Source organism: Lolium rigidum, chromosome 6 (assembly GCF_022539505.1).
Source record: "Lolium rigidum isolate FL_2022 chromosome 6, APGP_CSIRO_Lrig_0.1, whole genome shotgun sequence".
NCBI classification, from domain to species: Eukaryota; Viridiplantae; Streptophyta; class Magnoliopsida; order Poales; family Poaceae; genus Lolium; species Lolium rigidum.
In genome coordinates, this window is record NC_061513.1 from 48,434,395 (window position 1) to 48,453,559 (window position 19,165).

The 19,165-nt window shown below is 51.3% G+C and overlaps 1 protein-coding gene across 1 annotated transcript; it reads left to right on the forward strand.

Annotated features, from left to right (window-relative positions):
* The first annotated feature begins 17,672 nt into the window (after positions 1-17,672).
* LOC124667268 lies at positions 17,673-18,818 on the forward strand. The gene has a single exon (XM_047204572.1). It carries the CDS (start codon positions 17,673-17,675, stop codon positions 18,630-18,632), a length of 960 nt encoding a protein of 319 aa, XP_047060528.1. The 3' UTR covers positions 18,633-18,818.
* Positions 18,819-19,165: the final 347 nt, after the last annotated feature.

Consider the following 19,165-nt stretch of genomic DNA (forward strand, 5'->3'; position numbering starts at 1 on the left):
GGGTCAACGACCTAAAGAACGACCCGGAGGCAGGATACAAGCGAGCCGGAAGCACCGCCCACGCGGCAAAGGAGGCAAGGGCAAGAACAAGGACAAGGAGGAGGACGAGTTCGAGGCGATGGACGAGGATGATAACTCGCCGGATCCCAAAGCCGGATCCACGAGGTAAATCCAACCCCTTCGAGAAAAAGAGCGTGGGGGCTTACCACACTTTCCTCGGAACCCCCACGATCCGCGCTACAAAATCAGCTACCCGGATCACGAACGCCACGGTTCCGGCTGTGCCGCGATATGTCAGGTGGTCGGAAGTTCCGTGCACATTTGACAGGGAGGATCACCCCGCCATTGTGCCAAAATAATACTACGCCTTGGTTGTGAGTCCCCGCATAGACGGGTATGACTTCTCCAAGTGCCTCATGGATGGCGGAGCCAGCTTGAACATCATGTACCTGGAGACTGCGGAGCGGATGAACCTCACCAAGGAACAGCTCAAACACGGCACCAGCGAGTTTCACGGCGTGGTTCGGGTAGAAGGCGAACTCCCTTGGCGGCATCACACTTCCCGTGGCTTTCGGCGACGTTCATAATTTCCGCGAAGAAAAGATCACGTTTGAAGTTGTGCCCTTCAAGAGCTCCTACCATGTCATCTTCGGCAGGCCCACCTACCACAAGTTCCACGCAAGAGCGTGCTATATCTACAACAAGCTCAAGATGCCGGGTCCCAATGGTATGATCACCATAACCGGAGACTACAAAAAGGCTCACGAGTGCGAGTTGGGCGAAGCCGCCTTCGCGAGTCTGTCATATCCGGAGAAGAGCCGAAAGGCTACGGGGCGCGGTGGATCCGGCCGAGATGCAAACCACCAAGAAGCGAGATCTCCGAACGAGAAAAACTCCTTCGGGGCCGCGATAGAGACCAAGAAAGTCAACTTCAAGGAAGGCGACGATTCCAAGCAGGTCTCAGTCGGAGCCAACATGGACCCCAAATAGGAAAGCGCGCTCGTCGAGTTTCTCCGCGCTAACATGGATATCTTCGCATGGCAACCTTCTGACATGTCCGGAGTACCTAGGGAACTCGCCGAGCACTACCTCAACATAAATCCGGGGCTAAACCGGTGAAGCAAGCTATGCGGCGCTTTGGAGATAAGAAGCGCCGCGCCATAGGAATGGAATTAGCAAAGTTACTAGAAGCAGGTTTTGTAATAGAAGTTATCCACACCGATTGGGTCGCGAATCCCGTCCTTGTACCCAAAAAGAACACCGAAATACTAAGAATGTGCATCGATTACTACGGCTTGAACAAGCATTGCCCGAAGGATCCGTTCCCCTTGCCGCGCATTGACCAAGTCATTGATTCGACGGCGGGGCGGAACTCTGTGTTTTCTTGATGCGTATTCCGGGTACCATCGGATCCGGATGAAGGAATCCGACCAAAAGGCGACTTCATTCATTACCCCGTTTGGTACTTCTTCGCTATGTTACTATGCCTTTTGGTTTGAAAAACGCAGGTGCCACCTACCAACGTACGATGCGGCGGTGCTCGAAGGACCAAATTGGCCGGAACGTGCACGCCTACGTCGACGACATCGCGGTCATGACCCGGAAAGGATCCGACTTGATCAGCGACCTCACGAAACCTTTGAGAATCTCCGTCGGTACAAGATGATGTTGAATCCGGCTGAAGTGCGTCTTTGGCGTGCCAGCTAGGAAAACTCCTTGGCTTCATAGTCTCTCACGGAGGCATTGAGGTTAACCGGAAAAGATCAAGGCAATCCTGTGTATCAAACGGCCAACTTGTCTCAAAGATGTGCAAAGACTAGCTGGTTGTGTCGCAGCAATCGGTAGGTTTGTTAGCCGTCTTGGCGAGAAGGCGCTACCTCTGTACAAGTTGCTTGAAGAAAACGAGACAAATTTATGCAGGGACGACGCGGCTGACGCAGCTCTTCGAGGGTTGAAGGAAATACTTACCTCCCCACCTATCTTAGCAGCCCCAGCAGAGTCGAGCCAATGCTCCTTTATCCGGCAGCTACCAACAAAGTCATCGACCTCATCATCGTGGTGGAGCGAAAGGAAGAAGGTCATGAATACGACGTACAAAGACACTGTCTACTACATAAGCGAGAGTGCTTGACGAGAATCAAAGCAAAGATACTCTCACTTTCAGAAGCTAGCTTATGGAGTTTTCCTAGGCAGCCGGAAGCTGAGACACTACTTCCAAGAGCACCCAGTAACAGTTGTGAGCAAGGCTCGCTGTCAACAATTCTCAACAACGCTGACGCAACAGGACGGACGGCTAAATGGGGCATTGAATTATCCGCCTTCGACATCGCTTACAAGCCAAGGAGCTGCGGTCAAATCCCAAGTCTTGGCAGATTTCGTTGCAGATTGGACGAAGCTCCGGATGCAAGTCCGGAGCCGAAACCGAAGACATGGGTTATGCACTTCGATGGATCCAAGCGGCATCAAGGCTCGGGAGCCGGAGTCACCACGAAGTCCCCTACCGGAGAAGAAGCTGCAGTATGTTCGCGAGATCCACTTCGAAGCTACAAATAACATGGCGGAATATGAGGCTCTACTACACGGTGCTACGCATCGCTAAGGAAATTGGGATCAAGCACATCATATGTTGTGGAGATTCCGACTTGGTGGCACAACAAGTAGCCGGAACACTGGAACGCCAGAAATTCCGTCATGGCAGCCTACGAGAGACGAAGTTGATGAGCTCGCCAAGTGCTTCCTCGGATACGAAGTCAAGTACGTCGGGAGAGACGATAACACGGCGGCGGACATGCTATCCAAGCTCGGATCCGGCAGAAAGCCAATTCCACCTGGAATTTTCCTAGAGCATCTCCGGATACCCTCGGTGAAGGGCGCTAACCGGAAAACCCGAAGTGGCGGTGTCTCCGGCTAGAGAGGTATTGGCTACCATTCCGGCTTGGACACGGCCTTTCCTGGACTACCTCATCGATCGAAGTTGCCGGGAGGACGAGGTCCTCGCACGCCGGATCATCAAACGAGCACGATCCTACACAATTGTTGATGGACAGCTCTACAAACGAAGCGCAACGAGGGCATTTCTCAAATGCGTCTCAAATCAAGATGGCATTGAAATCCTCAGAGAGATCCACGCAGGGGGCTGCGGGCACCATGCCGCTCCCGGGTCGGTCGTTGCAAAAGCTTTTCGGCTAGGCTTTTATTGGCTCACGGCTAAAGAAGATGTCGACAAGATAGTCAAGACCTGCCGAGGTTGTCGATACTATGCTACTCAACCAAACGCTCCGACCCAAGAGCTGAAGACCATACCTATCACCTGGCCATTTGCGGTGCGGGGGCTCGATATGGTTGGTAAGTTAAAAAGATCATCTCCTGGCGGTTTTGAATACCTATTGGTCGTTGTTGACAAGTTCAGGCAAGTGGATCGAGGCAAAGCCGGTGAGAAAAGCCGACGGTGCTACGGCACTAAAATTCGTCTGCGGCCTCGTGATGAGATTCGGCATCCCACACGAGCATAATCACGAGATAATGGCACAAACTTCGCCCGAGGGAGAATTGAAGGATTATTGTGAGACAATGGGGATTCGATTGGACCTTGCATCCGTGGCTCACCCACAATCCAATGGTCAAGTTGAAAGAGCTAACGGTCTAATATTATCGGGAATCAAGCCACGCCTTGAAGAACCGCTGCGACGAGCAGGCTGGAGCTTGGGCCGACGAACTAGACGTCTGTCTTGTGGAGTTTGCGAACTACCCCTAACAGGTCAACGGGGTTTACCCCTTTCTTCCTGGTATACGGATCCGAAGCCGTGATTCCCTCCGACATCATCCACGATTCACCGCGAGTTTCCGCCTATAATGAAGAAACAGTCGACGAGGCCGGACAGCCTATCACGTGGACTCTGATCGAAGAAGCTCGGAACCTAGCTGATCAGTGCTCCGCCATCTACCAGCAGAAGCTCCGACGCTATCACAGTCGTCGAGTTCGGAAACGTTCCTTTATGGCAGGAGACCTGGTCCTCCGCCTTCGACAGGTGAAAGACCATAAGCTGCAATCTCCGTGGGAAGGACCCTTCGTAGTTAGCAAAGTGCTTCATAACGGGTCGTACTACCTTGTTGATTTCCGCGAGCTGAGGGATAGACACCGCTAGCGGCGCCGGAAACGCAAGCGTGAGGATCCGGATGACATCTACGATGAAACAGATCGCCCTTGGAATATCGCACAGCTACGTCCTTTCTACACTTAGCATATTTTTCCAAGTTACAAACTCTATAATAGTTATACATGATCAATGAAATAAAGCTTATGGTTCACTCTTTGAGTCTTTTACCTCCTTTACTTGTTCATTTTAGATCGTGTATGTTTTTTCCGACTAAAACCGCAGAGCTGGATGTTTTCCGCCTAGGCGTGTATAAAAGTTGTGATTTCAAAAATCGTCCTTCAGGACGTAAGCTTAAGTTTTCTGATTAAGTTGTTGTCTGTTGCGAACTCGTGGATTCCTAGTAGCGATTTCCGGCACCTACGCCTGGGGGCTTGTTTCCGCGGTTTTTGACGGATCGCCATTGGGCTTCGTCGCCGCTGGCGAGCGTTTCCGGCTAAGGTCTTCCGACTCGCGGAAGGTCAAGCGGGCAAGCCGGAAAACAATGAAGTCAGCACTTGCTTTCCGACATAAAACGAAACATGCACATAACATTAAACGGATAGCAGGATAAGTGTTTCCGCCCCATGCATAATCGTTTCGTTCCTAGCTACTTAAGAATTTAAAGTCTTATTACAAACCCTCTCTGGGGCCAAAATGATGCATTGTTTTTTTTTTCGCAGGACTAAGTTTTTACTTCTCTTTAGCCGGAGAAGTTTCCACATTAGCATTAGCTCCTCCGGCGTCAATTGGAGTTTCCTTCTCCGCGACTTTGGCAGGCGAAGAGACATCTTCATCTTCTTCCGCTCCAGTTTCAGCCAGAGATGCAGCGCCACCTTGGTTCTTTGAGCTCGTCCAAGTGTATTGGCTTCCGGATTGGGCAGGCCTGGTTTCCGCTTCGAGATCCTTCAAAAGCTCGGCTTCGAGAGGCTCGTCAGCAGGAAGAACCACCTTCTCATAAAATTCATCGTGGCGGATCCTCCGGGCGATGCGTGTATCATAGCCGCTGACTGCGTCAAGTAGTGCATTGACATCAGCTTCCGGAGGAACGCCAGAAGTCACCCGGTCTAGGTCCAAGCTCGGATTATGCGCTAAGCACATAGCCAAGGACATGGCGGCTGCGCCCCGTGCCGAAGAAGACTGCAGATCCACAACCAGCTCCGGAAGCAAATCCATCCTCTTGATGAGCTTACGCACTTCGCGAGTTCGGCTCTTCTTGATGTTGAGGTTGTGACAGATTTTCCTGGAGGCGGAAATGAGATCCTTGCAGTCCTCTCCGGCAAGCTGTAGCAGGTCGTCGCGCGGGAGCGGCTCCGACGTTCCTCATCATATCCAAGCGGATCCGGAAAATACAAGTTTCGTTAAAAAGCTGCAAGTTACATGTCTGCGGCCATATGAGTTCCGAGGACGTACCCATGATGTCGGAGTTGAGCAAGTCCCAGCAGCTCTCTGCTGTCTTCATATAGTTGCGAAGACCTCCAATTTCTTTTTGCTGCTTCTGGATGATGTCACTATCAGTCTGTTTTTTCAGTTCAAACTCACCAGTTTTGCGGGCAAGCTCCGAGTTCTTCTCGGAAATTTTCTGTTCTGCCTCTACGAGCTTCGCTTCAAGATCTTTCTGTGAAGCACGTAGAGTTTCCAACTCGGAGGAAGCCGCAGCGAGAGAAGTGGAGGCACCTGTTCATAGTTACATAAAGCGTCAAGTTCGGAAAAAATGCGAAACGATCCGCAGTCATCAGTAATCGGAAACCAACCTTGGGCTTCTGATAGTTGTTTCTTCAATTCCGCATTCTCTGCTTGGAAGCGGCTGGATCTTCTCCGCCTGGCTAATGGTCACACGACGTTGCAGCGCGATGTTTTTATGCAACTCGTAGTGCAAAGCTTTTTGCTCCTGAAAACGCAGCCAGAAAACGGAGTAAGTTCCGCCATCATGGTTTAAGTCTTTCTAAAGCATGGAGGCTGGAAATTTTTTTCCGCCATCATGCTTGGGGGCTACCACGACTTTTAAATTTCCTTTTCAGTTTAAGTTCTCTAAAAGTATTCAGACGCTAACTAATAAAGTTTCCGCCTAAATACTTGGGGGCTACTTGGGGAGTTACCTTTTGCTTGCAAACAAGCTTGTCGAAGAATTGGCCAATGTTTTTCTTGGCGTCCTGGATCTCCGACGTTTCAACGTCCGGTTTGCCCCGAGCATTGTTCGGCATGGCATTGAGCAGATCTTGCTCCAGCTCCCATTTCTCTGCCTCTGTTAGTTTGTTAAAAAACTTTGTGGCATAGGCTTTTGGGGTGGAGGTAAGGTCAGCCGGATCTCCAAAGTTCTTGGGAAAAACGACCATATCGCTCGTGGGGGCTTCAGCTTTGCCGGAGGAGATCTCTTACGCTTCCCCTTGGCTTCGTCCTTCAAATTCATCGTCGATAGGACCCTTACCGCCGGAATCATCTCCGCCCGCTCTGTCGCTGCTAATCGGAATTACTTCCGGAGGAGTGGGAGCGGCAGGAGCTGGAGAATGATCCGCGGGAGGAGGAGAAGGTTGCAGGGGGGCTTGTGGAGCGCTCGGTGGAGTTGGAGTCAAAGGACCAACGGCGGGAGACTTCTTCTGCATATATTTAGTGATAGGCTCCTGAACGTTGGTCCGCGCGGTGGTTGGATTCGGATTTCTGTGAGCAAGTAAAAAGGAAAATAAGCATAACACAGCTCACCAATATAGATAATGCACATTACTCGGAAACTTACGTAGCACCCGGAATGCAAGGCCGTGAAGGTTTTCCTGCCGTTGAGAGCATCCTTATACGCGCACGCTCCGCTTTCCTTGAGTCTAGCGGAGGTGGTTTTGCCGTCTTCGGTTTCTTGGCGGAGGCCTCGCCGCTAGCTCCGGCCTCAGAGCCGGAAGCCTTGGCGCGGGGACGCTTTGTAGGTCGAGGGGCCGCCTTGCGAGGTGCCTGTTCCTCTTCCTCCTCGTCGTCATCCGGAGCCTCCTCCGCCGTGTCGTCGGTGACGGGGACGCGAAGAATGGTGCGAAAGTTTTCCTCCGCCAAAGTATTGAGCTGGAAGGAAGATGAATAAAAGTTAAGTTAAACATCCAAAAACTTGTGAAGTTTGAAGCAGCGAAAAGAACAAAGCTTACCGGAGGACACTGGTCGTTTGTATAAATGTCTTTGGTCAGTTCCGGGACCTGTTGGCCCCTCGGAATCTTCACCAACGTCTTGATCCTTCTCTTCGGAGAGTCGGCCGGAAGATCGTGGCGGGTAACCCGGAGAAGATCATCCGCCCGGTATAAGCGCACATCGGGCGCGCGTTGTAGCGTAGAGGCTGGATTCTTCGGGAAAACCAGCTAAGTGTGAGCTGGGCTCCGGTCGGTCCGTCGTGGACTAGCCGGGGAGATTCTCCGCGCAGCCTTCTCCGGGATCGGGGTGCGGGCGAGCGAAGGGACGAAGCTCCAGGCTTGCAAGTTCTTCCGGAGGTTCGTTGACGAATTGAGGCAGACCCTCATGGACCTTCGGAAGCTGAGGCATTCTTCTCATAGAACCATCCGGCGTTCCGATGCACGGACGGATTCGTGCGAGTCGTGAGGAGGGTACATGCGGCTAGGGCGGAGCATAAACGTCATGCTTCCGCGAGTTCACCATTGCTTTGTCCTTGGTTTCTTTCTTCACCCGGAAAAAGAATTGCCACAACTTGACATCTGGCCGGATCCCAAGATGTCCTTCGCAGAGAGTTACGAAGTTGGACAAGAGAAGGTATGAATTTGGGCAGATGTTGTGGGGCTGGAGCCCGTAAGTGTTGAGTATGGAGAGAGAAAACTCCGAACAGGGAAGTGAAAGTCCGCGTTCCACCCAAGCCTTGGTCATAACTATTTCTCCGGCTTCTGGCTTGGGGACGTCGGAATCACGAGTGAAACTCCAATGTTTGGAGATCATTCCTTCGTTCTGGAGCTCCCTAAGCTCCACGTCGGTAGTTTCGCAAGGCCACCATTGACCCCGTTCTCCTTCGCGGATCCGGGCCTTGGACGCCTTCTTGTTTTCCGCCTCCTGCACCTTTGCTGCCATCCGAGCTTGCCCTTCGAGTTCTTCTTGGAGCTCTTGGAGGGAAGGGATCCGGCTTCGGAGCGGTCTTCGGAAGATGCGGAAAAAAGGTTGAGCTAGTCTGATGTCGGAAATATATGGTGGCAGGAATGATATGGGATCCGGGCATATGGGTTCTATTTGGTTGGGATCCGGGCTACTTGGAGAGCTACCAGTACAATGCGATGATTCGAGTGGCATGCTTCCGGCTGCACCCATACAAAGTATTTGAGTACCCGGATCACTAAGGCTATCTTCTACACTAAGTTATCTTCTACAAGGCCGGCGTACTTACCGCTAATGGCGCGGTGGCTCGACGGAGCTCCGGCGAAGATGAGGTCGCCGAACTTGAAGGAAATCGTCCCGCGTGACCACGAATCGGCGGCGGAGCGAATTTCTCGTTCAAACGTGGGAATCTTGGCACGAGGGAAGCCTTGGTTTGGCGGCGCGCGGGGTTCACCGTGGCAAAGCTCGCCGGAGTCGAGATCTGACGGGCGGCGCGGCGCGAGGAGGAAGACGAGGTGGTGAGGAGAGGTGAAAGAATGGATTTTCTACCGGGCCGCGGGGTATTTATAGGCCACGCGCGGAGATTCGGGATCCGGATCCGACGGTGGAAACTGAACGGTCGCGCCGTTAGATGGATGACACGTGTTTAGGTCAACTGCGGTAAAACAACGTGGAGGTAACTTGACCATGCACTCCCGAAAATTCCGGCTGAAGATTTGCATCTGCGAAAATTTAGCGCGGGAAATGAGGAAGTTGTGCGCGGGAAATGTGGAACTTCCGTTGTTAAGTATGATCTGAAGGTGAAAGATTTCCGGAACTGTTTGAGTCTTTTAAGATTCCGGGTAATTCCGTGAGGATAAATTGGCTCTCGTTCGAGCAGGGAGTAACCCGAAAATGTTCTTTGGAACGTCGATGGATGAAGTCCCGCGGGGTGGGAGCATTTTCCGGCTATAAGTCGGGAAAAAGAAGAAAATGCAAAGTTGGAGCTCTTCAAGTTTCTCCGCGTTGCCAACATTTGCCGGAGATTGTGATGGATCGGCAAGGCGGAAGCTGCGAGTGAAACTCGGAGAACTGCGGGGGCTACTTGTTGTGGGTATACTTCATGGGTGTACCATCGACGGTGCCTAGATCCGGCAAGCCCGGGTGGCCCACGAGATGGTGATGAGGCATGTGGCCCATCGGGCGGCCCGATTCTCTGTTGATCTCGAAGGAAGAAGTCCGGCCCGGGATCGGTAAGCCGGATCCGTACCGACATTAGGAGTAACCCGGATCCATGGAGGCCCATGAGGAATCCGGATCCGGGACGACGTATATGGAAGGCGGATCCGTGACGTGCACGGCAAGATATTGTACCGTAGTTAGGCTATACGTAATCCGGCTAGGACTCTCCATGTAAACCCTAGATCCGTGCGCCTTTATAAGCCGGATCCCGGGAGCCCTAGAGGCACAACCACAACTCATTGTAACAACGCGAAAGCGCCCGGATAATTCCGGACAAGCGGCAGTAGGCCCTGTCATCGTGCAGGTGTTCCGAAGCTGGGTAACTCGCGTACCACCGTCCCGTGTGCACTCCTCCCTATGGCCCCTACTTATTCTCCCCCTCGTGAGGATCCCTCCTCCGAGGTACCGTCGATTAGGCAACGACAATTGCCATGCCATGTCACCAAAATGCCTTGAGTTGTGTGATGTTACTAGCTAAGTTACTCCCACTATGAGCAGTCTTAGGCCGAATCAACTTGGCATTGCGAAATCCTAGGGAAGTGTAGTTTGATGTGTACCATGGCGGTCCATGTGTGGTAGTGTGAGTAGTTGGTAGCACAACCTCTCATACACAAACTTCACTTCCTTATCAAGCAACGTAATGATGGTGATAAGGGAAAACATATTGTAAGAAGCGTAAGATATGCATGCCTTTGGCATTGACATGTGTTGGTGGAATGGAAAAAACGATACTCCTCATCGGGGGTTCGGTTACATGGCTCACAAATACATGCATACCCTCATATGAATGTAGACACGCATATCTTATCCTATATGCATCTTCAAGAAACCGAGTCCAAGAAACAGATCTAACGGATCTTTAAATTAACTAAGTCACCACAACCATCTCACTATCATCTCCCATTAAGAAATATTTTATTTTTTATGCAACATTAAAGTGCCAAACTTAAGGTTTAATCTCGCATGGACTTGGGAGCCACGGTCCTCTTAACTGCCTAATAGGCTAATAGCAATGTGCAAAAACAGAGTTGGGCTCGTGCAGGAGCGGAGTCCCACGATCTCAAAACCGGCCGCTCCCTGACTTGCGCGTGTTCAGTACACGTAGCACACGATAGTTCTCTTTTCTGGTTGGCATCGACGATCGTTTCCGACACGAACGATGCTTTTGTTTCGGCTGCTTGCGGGTGGTGCAACGCACCAGCTGCATGGGCGTACAGCTTTTGGACAATCAAACCCAGTGACACGACGCTGCTGTTGCGTTGCGCGATGGCAGAGGCGCGGCCGGCCATACCCATACGCATGTCGTGTCGCACCTCTTCCGCGACGGCACACGTGAAGACGCGCGTAGAGGCACGTTGGTTTCACCAACAAAGAGAAACATAGGCATGTGCGAGTGTATCCGCGTACGTGGCACTTCAGTTCGGTTCGTTGGTTACTTGTTATTTTCGTACCGATCGGTCGATCTCCGGAAGATCTGAATGCTTTATCGGGACTTGGCCGGCAGCCAGCCGTACTCCATCAGAATACCGTACCCCTGGCCCAAACACACTACGGGAGGACGTGGCTCAACTTCTAGTTCAGGACCCATTTGGTATCCAAAATGGTTCGGCCCGCCCAAACATTCTTTTTTTTTTTCAAATTTTCAAGGGGCAGAGCTAGAGGTCTAAACGGATCGGATTTTTTCTTAGATTCGGATCGAAGCGGATATTGATTGGTTTCAGATTCGAATGTGAATATGCCGGACTGCGGATTCAAATCGGAAATGGGGCGGGCTCGTACCGGAAACAAAAATAGTTGGATATATGCTCTCATCGCTAGATAGTTATTGTTCTTGCAACTCTTCAGAGAGATTTAAACTTTCAGTCTTGTGCAGTTAAGAAAAAAAGACACAATGCGCTACACTCGAGCGTTGATAGAAATTTAGAGCTAAACATGCTCGTCAAATGAATTTGGTAACTCAATAACTACTAACCTTGCAAGATTGGCCTTGGATTTTGACTAAAAAATCGGATTATCCGATTTAAAACCTTTGGATTATCATAACTAAAATTTGGATAATCCATACCCATATGCTATTTCCTATTCCTGTACCGTATCCGGAGCACCACTTCAGAATCAGATATCCTGATCCGCTAGATTCTTTAAAATTGGATATGGATATCTTAAAATAGATTCGGTGCCGGTTTTGGTGCAGAAATTATCCTATCCGTTTACACCCCTAGGGAGAGGTTCTCCACCTGAATATATTCAAAAAAGGGGCAAACCTAGGGTTTTACAACATTAATGTAAAGAGGTACAAAGTGAGAGATAGGGGAATTACATGGGCGTGGTACAAAGGGAGTTGTGCTAGACCTCAATGGCGCGGCGGAGGTCGGGGGTGAAAGGATGGGATGTCGCCTAAAGGGGGTTGGGGTGAATAAGCGTTTTAATAACTACTCCCTCTGTCTAAAAATGGGTATCGCAACTTTATCTAGATAGAGTTGTATCTCTAACTAAAATGCATCTATATACACCTGTATCTAGACAAAAGTGAGACACCTACTTTTAGACAAAGTGAGTATTATGGATTTGGCTTGTAGCAATGCAGAATTAAATTAACCTTTGTTTTACAAGAAAAAAACCCAAATACAGTAGGCTCAACTAAGTGCAATAACAACTCAAGCTAAGTAAGATAGACACAAGATATATGTAACACAAATTATAGCAAGATATATGTACTTCAAGAACGATGGCTATCACACGGAAAGTAAACTCAGGTATAGGGATAACCTAGGCACACAGAGATAAAGATGTATTCCAGTGTTCCCCAACACGAGGTGAGGTACGTCATGGAGAGATGCGGGCTACCACGAAGGTCTCTCGAACGCCACGAAGGCTCACCTTCTTCTCTAAGCCAATACCACGAATGACAAATGCCTTTCCCTTCTGGTTTGCTTTTCCTCCAACCCGGAGATGGCAAAAACCACAACGACTTCACAACATCCACGAAGAAGAAACCCGAGCATCTTCATAATCTTCCGCGAAGAGAACAACGGAGCACTAACCGCCAAGCCAACTAGGAGGTAACCCCTCCAAGAGTAACAAGCCCACGGTCTCTCACTCGAACTTATCGTAATGGAGAGCTCAACACTTATGCAAGGATGCAAAAGCAAAAACACCAAAGATGCTCAAATTCTTCACGCTCAAATCCCACCAAAGCAACAAATGCTATGTAGAAACTAGAGAGGGAGAACAATGGAGGAAATCAACACCGACTCCAAGATCTAGATCCCAAGAGTTCCCCTCACTTAGAGGTGAAAATGATTGGTGGAGTTGTAGATCTAAATCTCTCTTTCAAATTCCTCAAAAATATACAAGAATCATGGGAGGGATGGATAGGAAGCAAGATTTTAAGGTTCAACAATGGAGTATGAGAGAGAGAGAGCAAATAGAATGGTTGACCTTGCCTCCTCAAGGAGGAAGAAGGGCTATTCATCATCCAAAGGGGAAAATAGCCGTTTGGCAGATTCTCTCACCGGAATAGATCAGCGCACAGACCGGCCAGCCGGAAACCCAGCCATTTTCGCGACGTGTGGGCCGAAACCCGGTCGGTCTACCGAAAATAAACCAGTCAGCCATGACCAGATCAGTTTTGCAGGAACAACATACTGGTACGTGTTTTGGGGAAACCGATATTGGTTCGGCGCCCCAGAAAATTCCGGCGGGAGGGCCGGTGCCGCCGGTTCCTGCGCCGATTTCGCCAGAACCCCTCAAACTGCAGTTTTCTTGAAAGAACTAAACTTTGACAAAGTTCCTGAACTTCGATTGAGATAAAAAACAATTTTTTGGAAACATAATGACAAACAGAACCTCAAGAAAAGAAGTCCAAACTCAAAAACGCAATAGAATATGAATACATATTTCATTTTCGATGAACTTGGGCTTGTTGAAAAGCTAGCAACAAGCTCAAGAACCTCACACATCAAGAAGCAACAGGAATATAGGGATGCAAAGTATGCAAAGGATTGAGCTCCCTAAGACGATGCGATCAAGTTACCCAACCGAAAGCCCCTCTTGATAGTGCGGCTATCTATCCTATAATCCGGTCTCCTAACAACCACCTATAAGAGACTAGTAAAAGGAAAACCTAGCACGGCCATACCTTTGCCTTACGCATCCCGCTTGATCTTGATGACAACGCTTCAAGCTCCAGTCAAACCAGAATTTCTCAGTTGATCATTGTTGGTTCGTGAAGACTCATGATTTCTCCCCATACACCACTATAGGAAAGCTTTCTTGAAGCACATATTCACACGTCCATTATCACCGAATGGACGAGAAACTTGAAGCATAATTTCTCGAGATACCTAACCCATATAAACAACACAAACGCACATATATAGTGGGTTAGCTCATGAAGCATAATTGACAAGGCTTACCATCCACAAGATCACAGGATCCAAAGTGGTACAATCTTTATGTTTCATGTGTCGACCAACTTGAATTCAATCTTCGCTCTTAGTCTTGGACTCTTGGTCAACCTTGTATCTCCTCATGCTCTATCATAACATCTTCAAGTATATAGAGAACTCTTCATATGATTGCATGCTCTAAACCAAAGTCATCCACAACTCAACTCATGAGACTATCATGACACCGGGTTAGAGCCATACCTTGAATTCTTCTCTTGAAACCAAACACTCAAGATCACGATGCCAATACCCAAGGTATATGTTTATCTTCATAGCATCCACACTTGAATCCAACACATGGACTATAATAAATACCTATGAAGTATTACTACATATAAAAGCAATGAAAACATTAATCCATAAGGATTATCATTAATTACCAAAAAACAAACTTAGGGAAATGTACCCTTACATGGAGGAAAACACCCTGACTAGAGGGAGGCGTCGTCGCGGCACGTCTTCAGTGCCAGTTGCAACGAAGGCCGGGCCTCGTGGAAGCCTGCGCCGTGGCGTTGCTTCCACATATGCCAACAACAGAGGAGGGCAAACGCCGGTGCAGTTTTCGACCTGATCGAGCTGGGCATGGGGAGCAGGTGCAGGTCCTGAACATGGGCGTTTCCGGGCATGGAGATGCCAACCGCATCCCAAAATGTAGCCACCACCGGGCACTGAAGAGTCATATGCCTCGCAGTCTCTAGCTCCGTGTCACAGAGGGGGCAGTCGGCCTCATTGACAGACATAATGTTTTTTTGTAGGAGGACGTCGCGCGTGTGCACCCTTGATTGGACCAAGAGCCATGCAAAGAACTTGACGTGCAACGGCACACGTCTCCTCAGATGAATTTTGCATTGTGGGACGAGACGCCACCGAACCGGTAGAGCTTATACATCGCGCCCGTGGAGAGCTTGGACTTGGGGAAGGCGCAAAGGACGAGCCATCTCTCGTCCGTCGAGGAGGAAGCGATATTGCAGCAAGAGTGTTGGCGAGCAAAGCCAACTCACGTTCACCTGCCGTCGTGAGCCGGGGGGGGGGGGACAAGGATGCTATCAATGCCATGGAGCAGCACGCGCGGCACGGTCACCTCGGGGAAGGTGGTGTGGGTGAACATGATGCGCAGAGAGGTGCTCAGGTAGTTGTGCCAGAAGGAGGTGTGCCACCCGTCGCCGACCTCCATGCGAGTGACCGAGAGGTAGAGGGGCACGAGCACGCGGACGCTCGCCCAATGCTCGGCGGCCGAATCCGAATGGGCATCATCAACGATGGAGCTGTCATCGACCAAGGCCCAGCGCCACGACGCCCATGGCGTGTCAGTCTCGACACAGAGGCGGTGAAGGAGTTTGACGAGGAGGCATGAGTTCTGGACCGCGAGCGCGCGCACGCCGAGCCCACCCTCGTCTTTGGAGCGACGAACCTTGTCACAGGCCACGAGACACTTGGCGCCACTGATATGCCCCCCAACGCCCCAGAGGAAGGCTCGACGGAGGGCGTCTAGCCTTGATCACGGCGGGCTAGAGCAGCATCACCGTCATGGCATGTGTGGGGAGCGAGTCGAGCACAACATTGACGAGGACGAGGCGGCCTGCCAGGGAGAGGAGGAGGGTTCTCCAACCCGACATGAGCTTCTCACATGACAGAGGCAACCCCGAGTAGGTTTGGAGGAAACCCTCGACCGTGCATCCGAGCGATGCAACAGCCCTAGCCACGCCAGGCTCGTCGACGCCCATGGGAACCATGGTGCTTTTGGAGAAGTTGAACACCAGCCCGGTTGCCCTGGTGAAGTCGTCGAAGATCCTCTTCAGTCTCGCAGCCGCGCCATCGTTCGCCCGCATAATGATCAGCGTATCGTCTATGTATTGCAAGACGTGCGGGCGAGCCAATCGACGAGGGGTGGCGAAGCGCGTCATCTTGTTTCATCAACATCTAATGGATGTCATCCACGAGGAGGAAGAGGCGGGGACAGGGTCACTCGCCGCAACCCACCTTTGCAGCCAATCCAGCTACCTGGGACGCTGAACATCATCGACATGGAGGAGTGAAAGATGACATCGATCCAGTTGCACCAGACCGGTGGGGAGCTGCGAGCAAGAAGAACCTTGCGTAGGCTTAGCCAGTCGATGGAGTCGAAAGCTTGAGCACCAAGGTCGGGGCACGTCGCTTGAAGTAGCACTGCACCATCTCCGCCGCGTAGACGAAACTACCTATTGACATCGCTTAACATTGTCTGGGTGTAGCTAGCATTCACCAACTTCTTGACTAAGCTAGTTCTTCGGCACTTTTCTCCTTCCAAGTTGTAACTGCAGCACATGCTGCTGAAACTTTCTTCTCTAGGTTCTACTAGTCTCATGCTGAGGCTGAGTCGCTCAAAACGGAACAGGCACCGGCGCAGCCTAGTAGCACGGAATAGTTCAGCGAATCCGCTGTCACTTGGCCATCTGAGCCCTCGCACACGTTGCATTCATCGCCAGTTCACCCGTTCCGAAAGGGCCAAAAAGCGTTACACGACAAGGCAAGCTTCCTGACACTGACCATTCCAATCCCAGATCAGACGTGGCTTGTCACGTCTCAGGACTGACCGCGACGACAATGTGTAGGATTCCACAGCTTCATCTACCCTATCCACAGCCCAGGCAGCTAGCAGTATAGCTCGAGAGTGTTGTCACCTCTGCCTTTTTTAAAGTTTTTTCTCGCAAGGAACTCATTGCTCTTGTCCAAAAAGCCAGTTGTGCCCATTGACCGCTCTGTTGTCTCAGGACCAAGTGTTCCTTTCTCTCGGAGAAATGGGCAGATTCTGCAGAGCGAGCGGCGACAACAGTTCCACAAGCTCGGACGCTCCTACGCACGCAGGATCGGGTCGGCCCCGGCTTGAGCTGCAGTCAAATGAAATCCACAGTGAGTTTAGTTTAGCACGTAATCCACCTGAAGGGATCCGATGCAGTAATTAAACAGGACGTACCCTTCTCCTGTCTCCAGATCGACGACTGTGAATTGTGATCCACACACATTCCTGAGCCGGTACTAGTTGATTTTTCTTCAAGCTTCCAGCTCAAGTTGCCAACAAGGCAGAATGTTAGGCGCAATACTCAATGCTCTTAATACTCTGCCCCAGAAGAGAGAGAGCCCAGAAATCCTGCGCCACATGCGTCGCTATGATCGATCGGCAGCATGTTACCCACATGCGCCTGCTCGCCGTCGCCGAGACCTGGGAGGCCCCAAGAGGCCGATCGAGGCCAGTGCACAAATGCACATCTGGCCATCTGGGAGCGAGCAAGCTACTAGCAGCAAGTAGCCACAGGAGAAAAAACTACTGTACTTCGTTGTGGCGTCAGTTGGCAGTAGAAAAATGCATAGTTCTGGGAGCAACTTGATATCTCCGTTGGCATCGGATCGGACGGAGCATAGCGCGATAGCCTACGGAGAATTCAAGATTTGGTCCTGGACGCCTGGACCTGCCTGCGAGATGGCGCATTTATTCATTCCAAGCGGAGGAGATCGAAGGTTCCTTCCTGGTTTTTAAACACGCACCCATCTATCCGGGGCTGAGCATGGCAACCCCCAAACTCACGTTCATGTCCAGCTCACTTTCTATCTAGGCCTCCCTCCCGACCCTCCTTTCCTTTCCAGCTCGATCAATCGATCGATCGGTTCGCTAGCTAACTAACCTGCGGTCTCCTCGCCAAACCCCTTGCATGAATCGTCGTCCATGGCACTCCCCGCCGCCTATGTATAGCAGCAGCCTTCCTTAGTCCATCACACCACAGAAAATCTTGATCGGATTCGCTTCGGAGAGACATCATCTAGGATGCAGGACCTGTTCTCGGTCCCGTCCTGCTTCTCGTCCGGCGAGAAGCAGCACCTCCCGGACGCCACCGCGTCGTCGGCCACCAGGTCGGGCCAGAGCGCCGTCACGCTGGTGTACCGCGCGGAGATCGCCGGGCAGAGCCGCCTGGTCACCGTCACGTGGTGCAGGAACCTGCTCACCCACGGCATGCAGGTCTCCATCGAAGGCTCCGCGGGCGGCGGCAAGGACAAGACCGGCGTCGGCGGCGGTGGCAGGGACCACAGCAACGGGCAGGGCGGCGGCGGTGGCGACGGCAAGAGCTGCAGCGCGTGCAAGGTGGAGATGCAGCCGTGGCACTTCTGGCGCAAGTACGGTGCCAAGCAGTTCCAGGTGGACGGTAGGGCGGTGGACGTGGTGTGGGACCTCCGCACCGCGCGGTTCTCCGACGAGCCCGAGCCGGCGTCGGACTACTACGTGGCCGTGGTCTCCGACGAGGAGGTGGTGCTCCTCCTCGGCAACCAGAAGAAGGAGGCGTTCCGGCGGACGGGGTCCCGGCCGTCGCTGTCGCTCCAGGACGCCGCGCAGCTGGTGTGCAAGAAGGAGCACGTCTTCAGCAAGAAGCGCTTCCTCACCAGGGCCAGGTTCCACGAAAGGGGCAAGCTGCACGACATCAGCATCGAGTGCAGCAGCGGCAACCTCGCCGCCGGCATGGACGTCGACATGGCCATCAAGATCGACGGATGCGTCACCGTACTCGTCAAGCACCTGCAGTGGAAGTTCAGGGGCAACGATTGCATCTCCATCAACAAGATTAAGGTGCAGGTCTACTGGGACGCACACGACTGGCTCTTCGGCACCGGCTTGAGGCAGGCGCTATTCATCTTCAAGCCCGAGGCGCCGCCGTTGTTGCCGGCTTCGCACTTCGACGCCGATGAGTTCTCCGATTTCTGCCTCTTCCTCTACGCGTGGAAGGTTGAATGAGCCTGCCTAGCTAGCTTATTAGAGATCCCACATTCTCTTGTTACTACTACCGCTACTACATTACACTATTTTTTACAGTGGACATGTTCACCATGCTATGAACCAATAGTTCATACCATGTAATGTATTGGAAAGATGTGATGAGTGTATGGGGAGAGTGATTGATTGAGGACATTTTCTGTTTCATTGCCCATTGGGGAGTGTTGGCACATGGAAGATTGGCATGGAGGGGCACAGGATAGTCCTGGGGATGAGCAACAGCCTGGTCCTGATGGAGAAACATGGAGGGTGATGACATGACAGCCAGGATTCAGAATCGCATTTGCCTTTCCCAATCATGCATTCATGCTGATTTATCCACGGAAATTCCAGCTAAGAACTGGTCCAACCTAACTCCTTCCTATCCAGTAGTAGTACATTGCTTCTGCATTCTTATCTTCTTCTACTCACTTTATTTTGACCGGCCAAACTAACATCCTCTGTTTCCTCTGTCCAAGAACAGGGTGTACCAGATACTAGTATAATACTTGTAT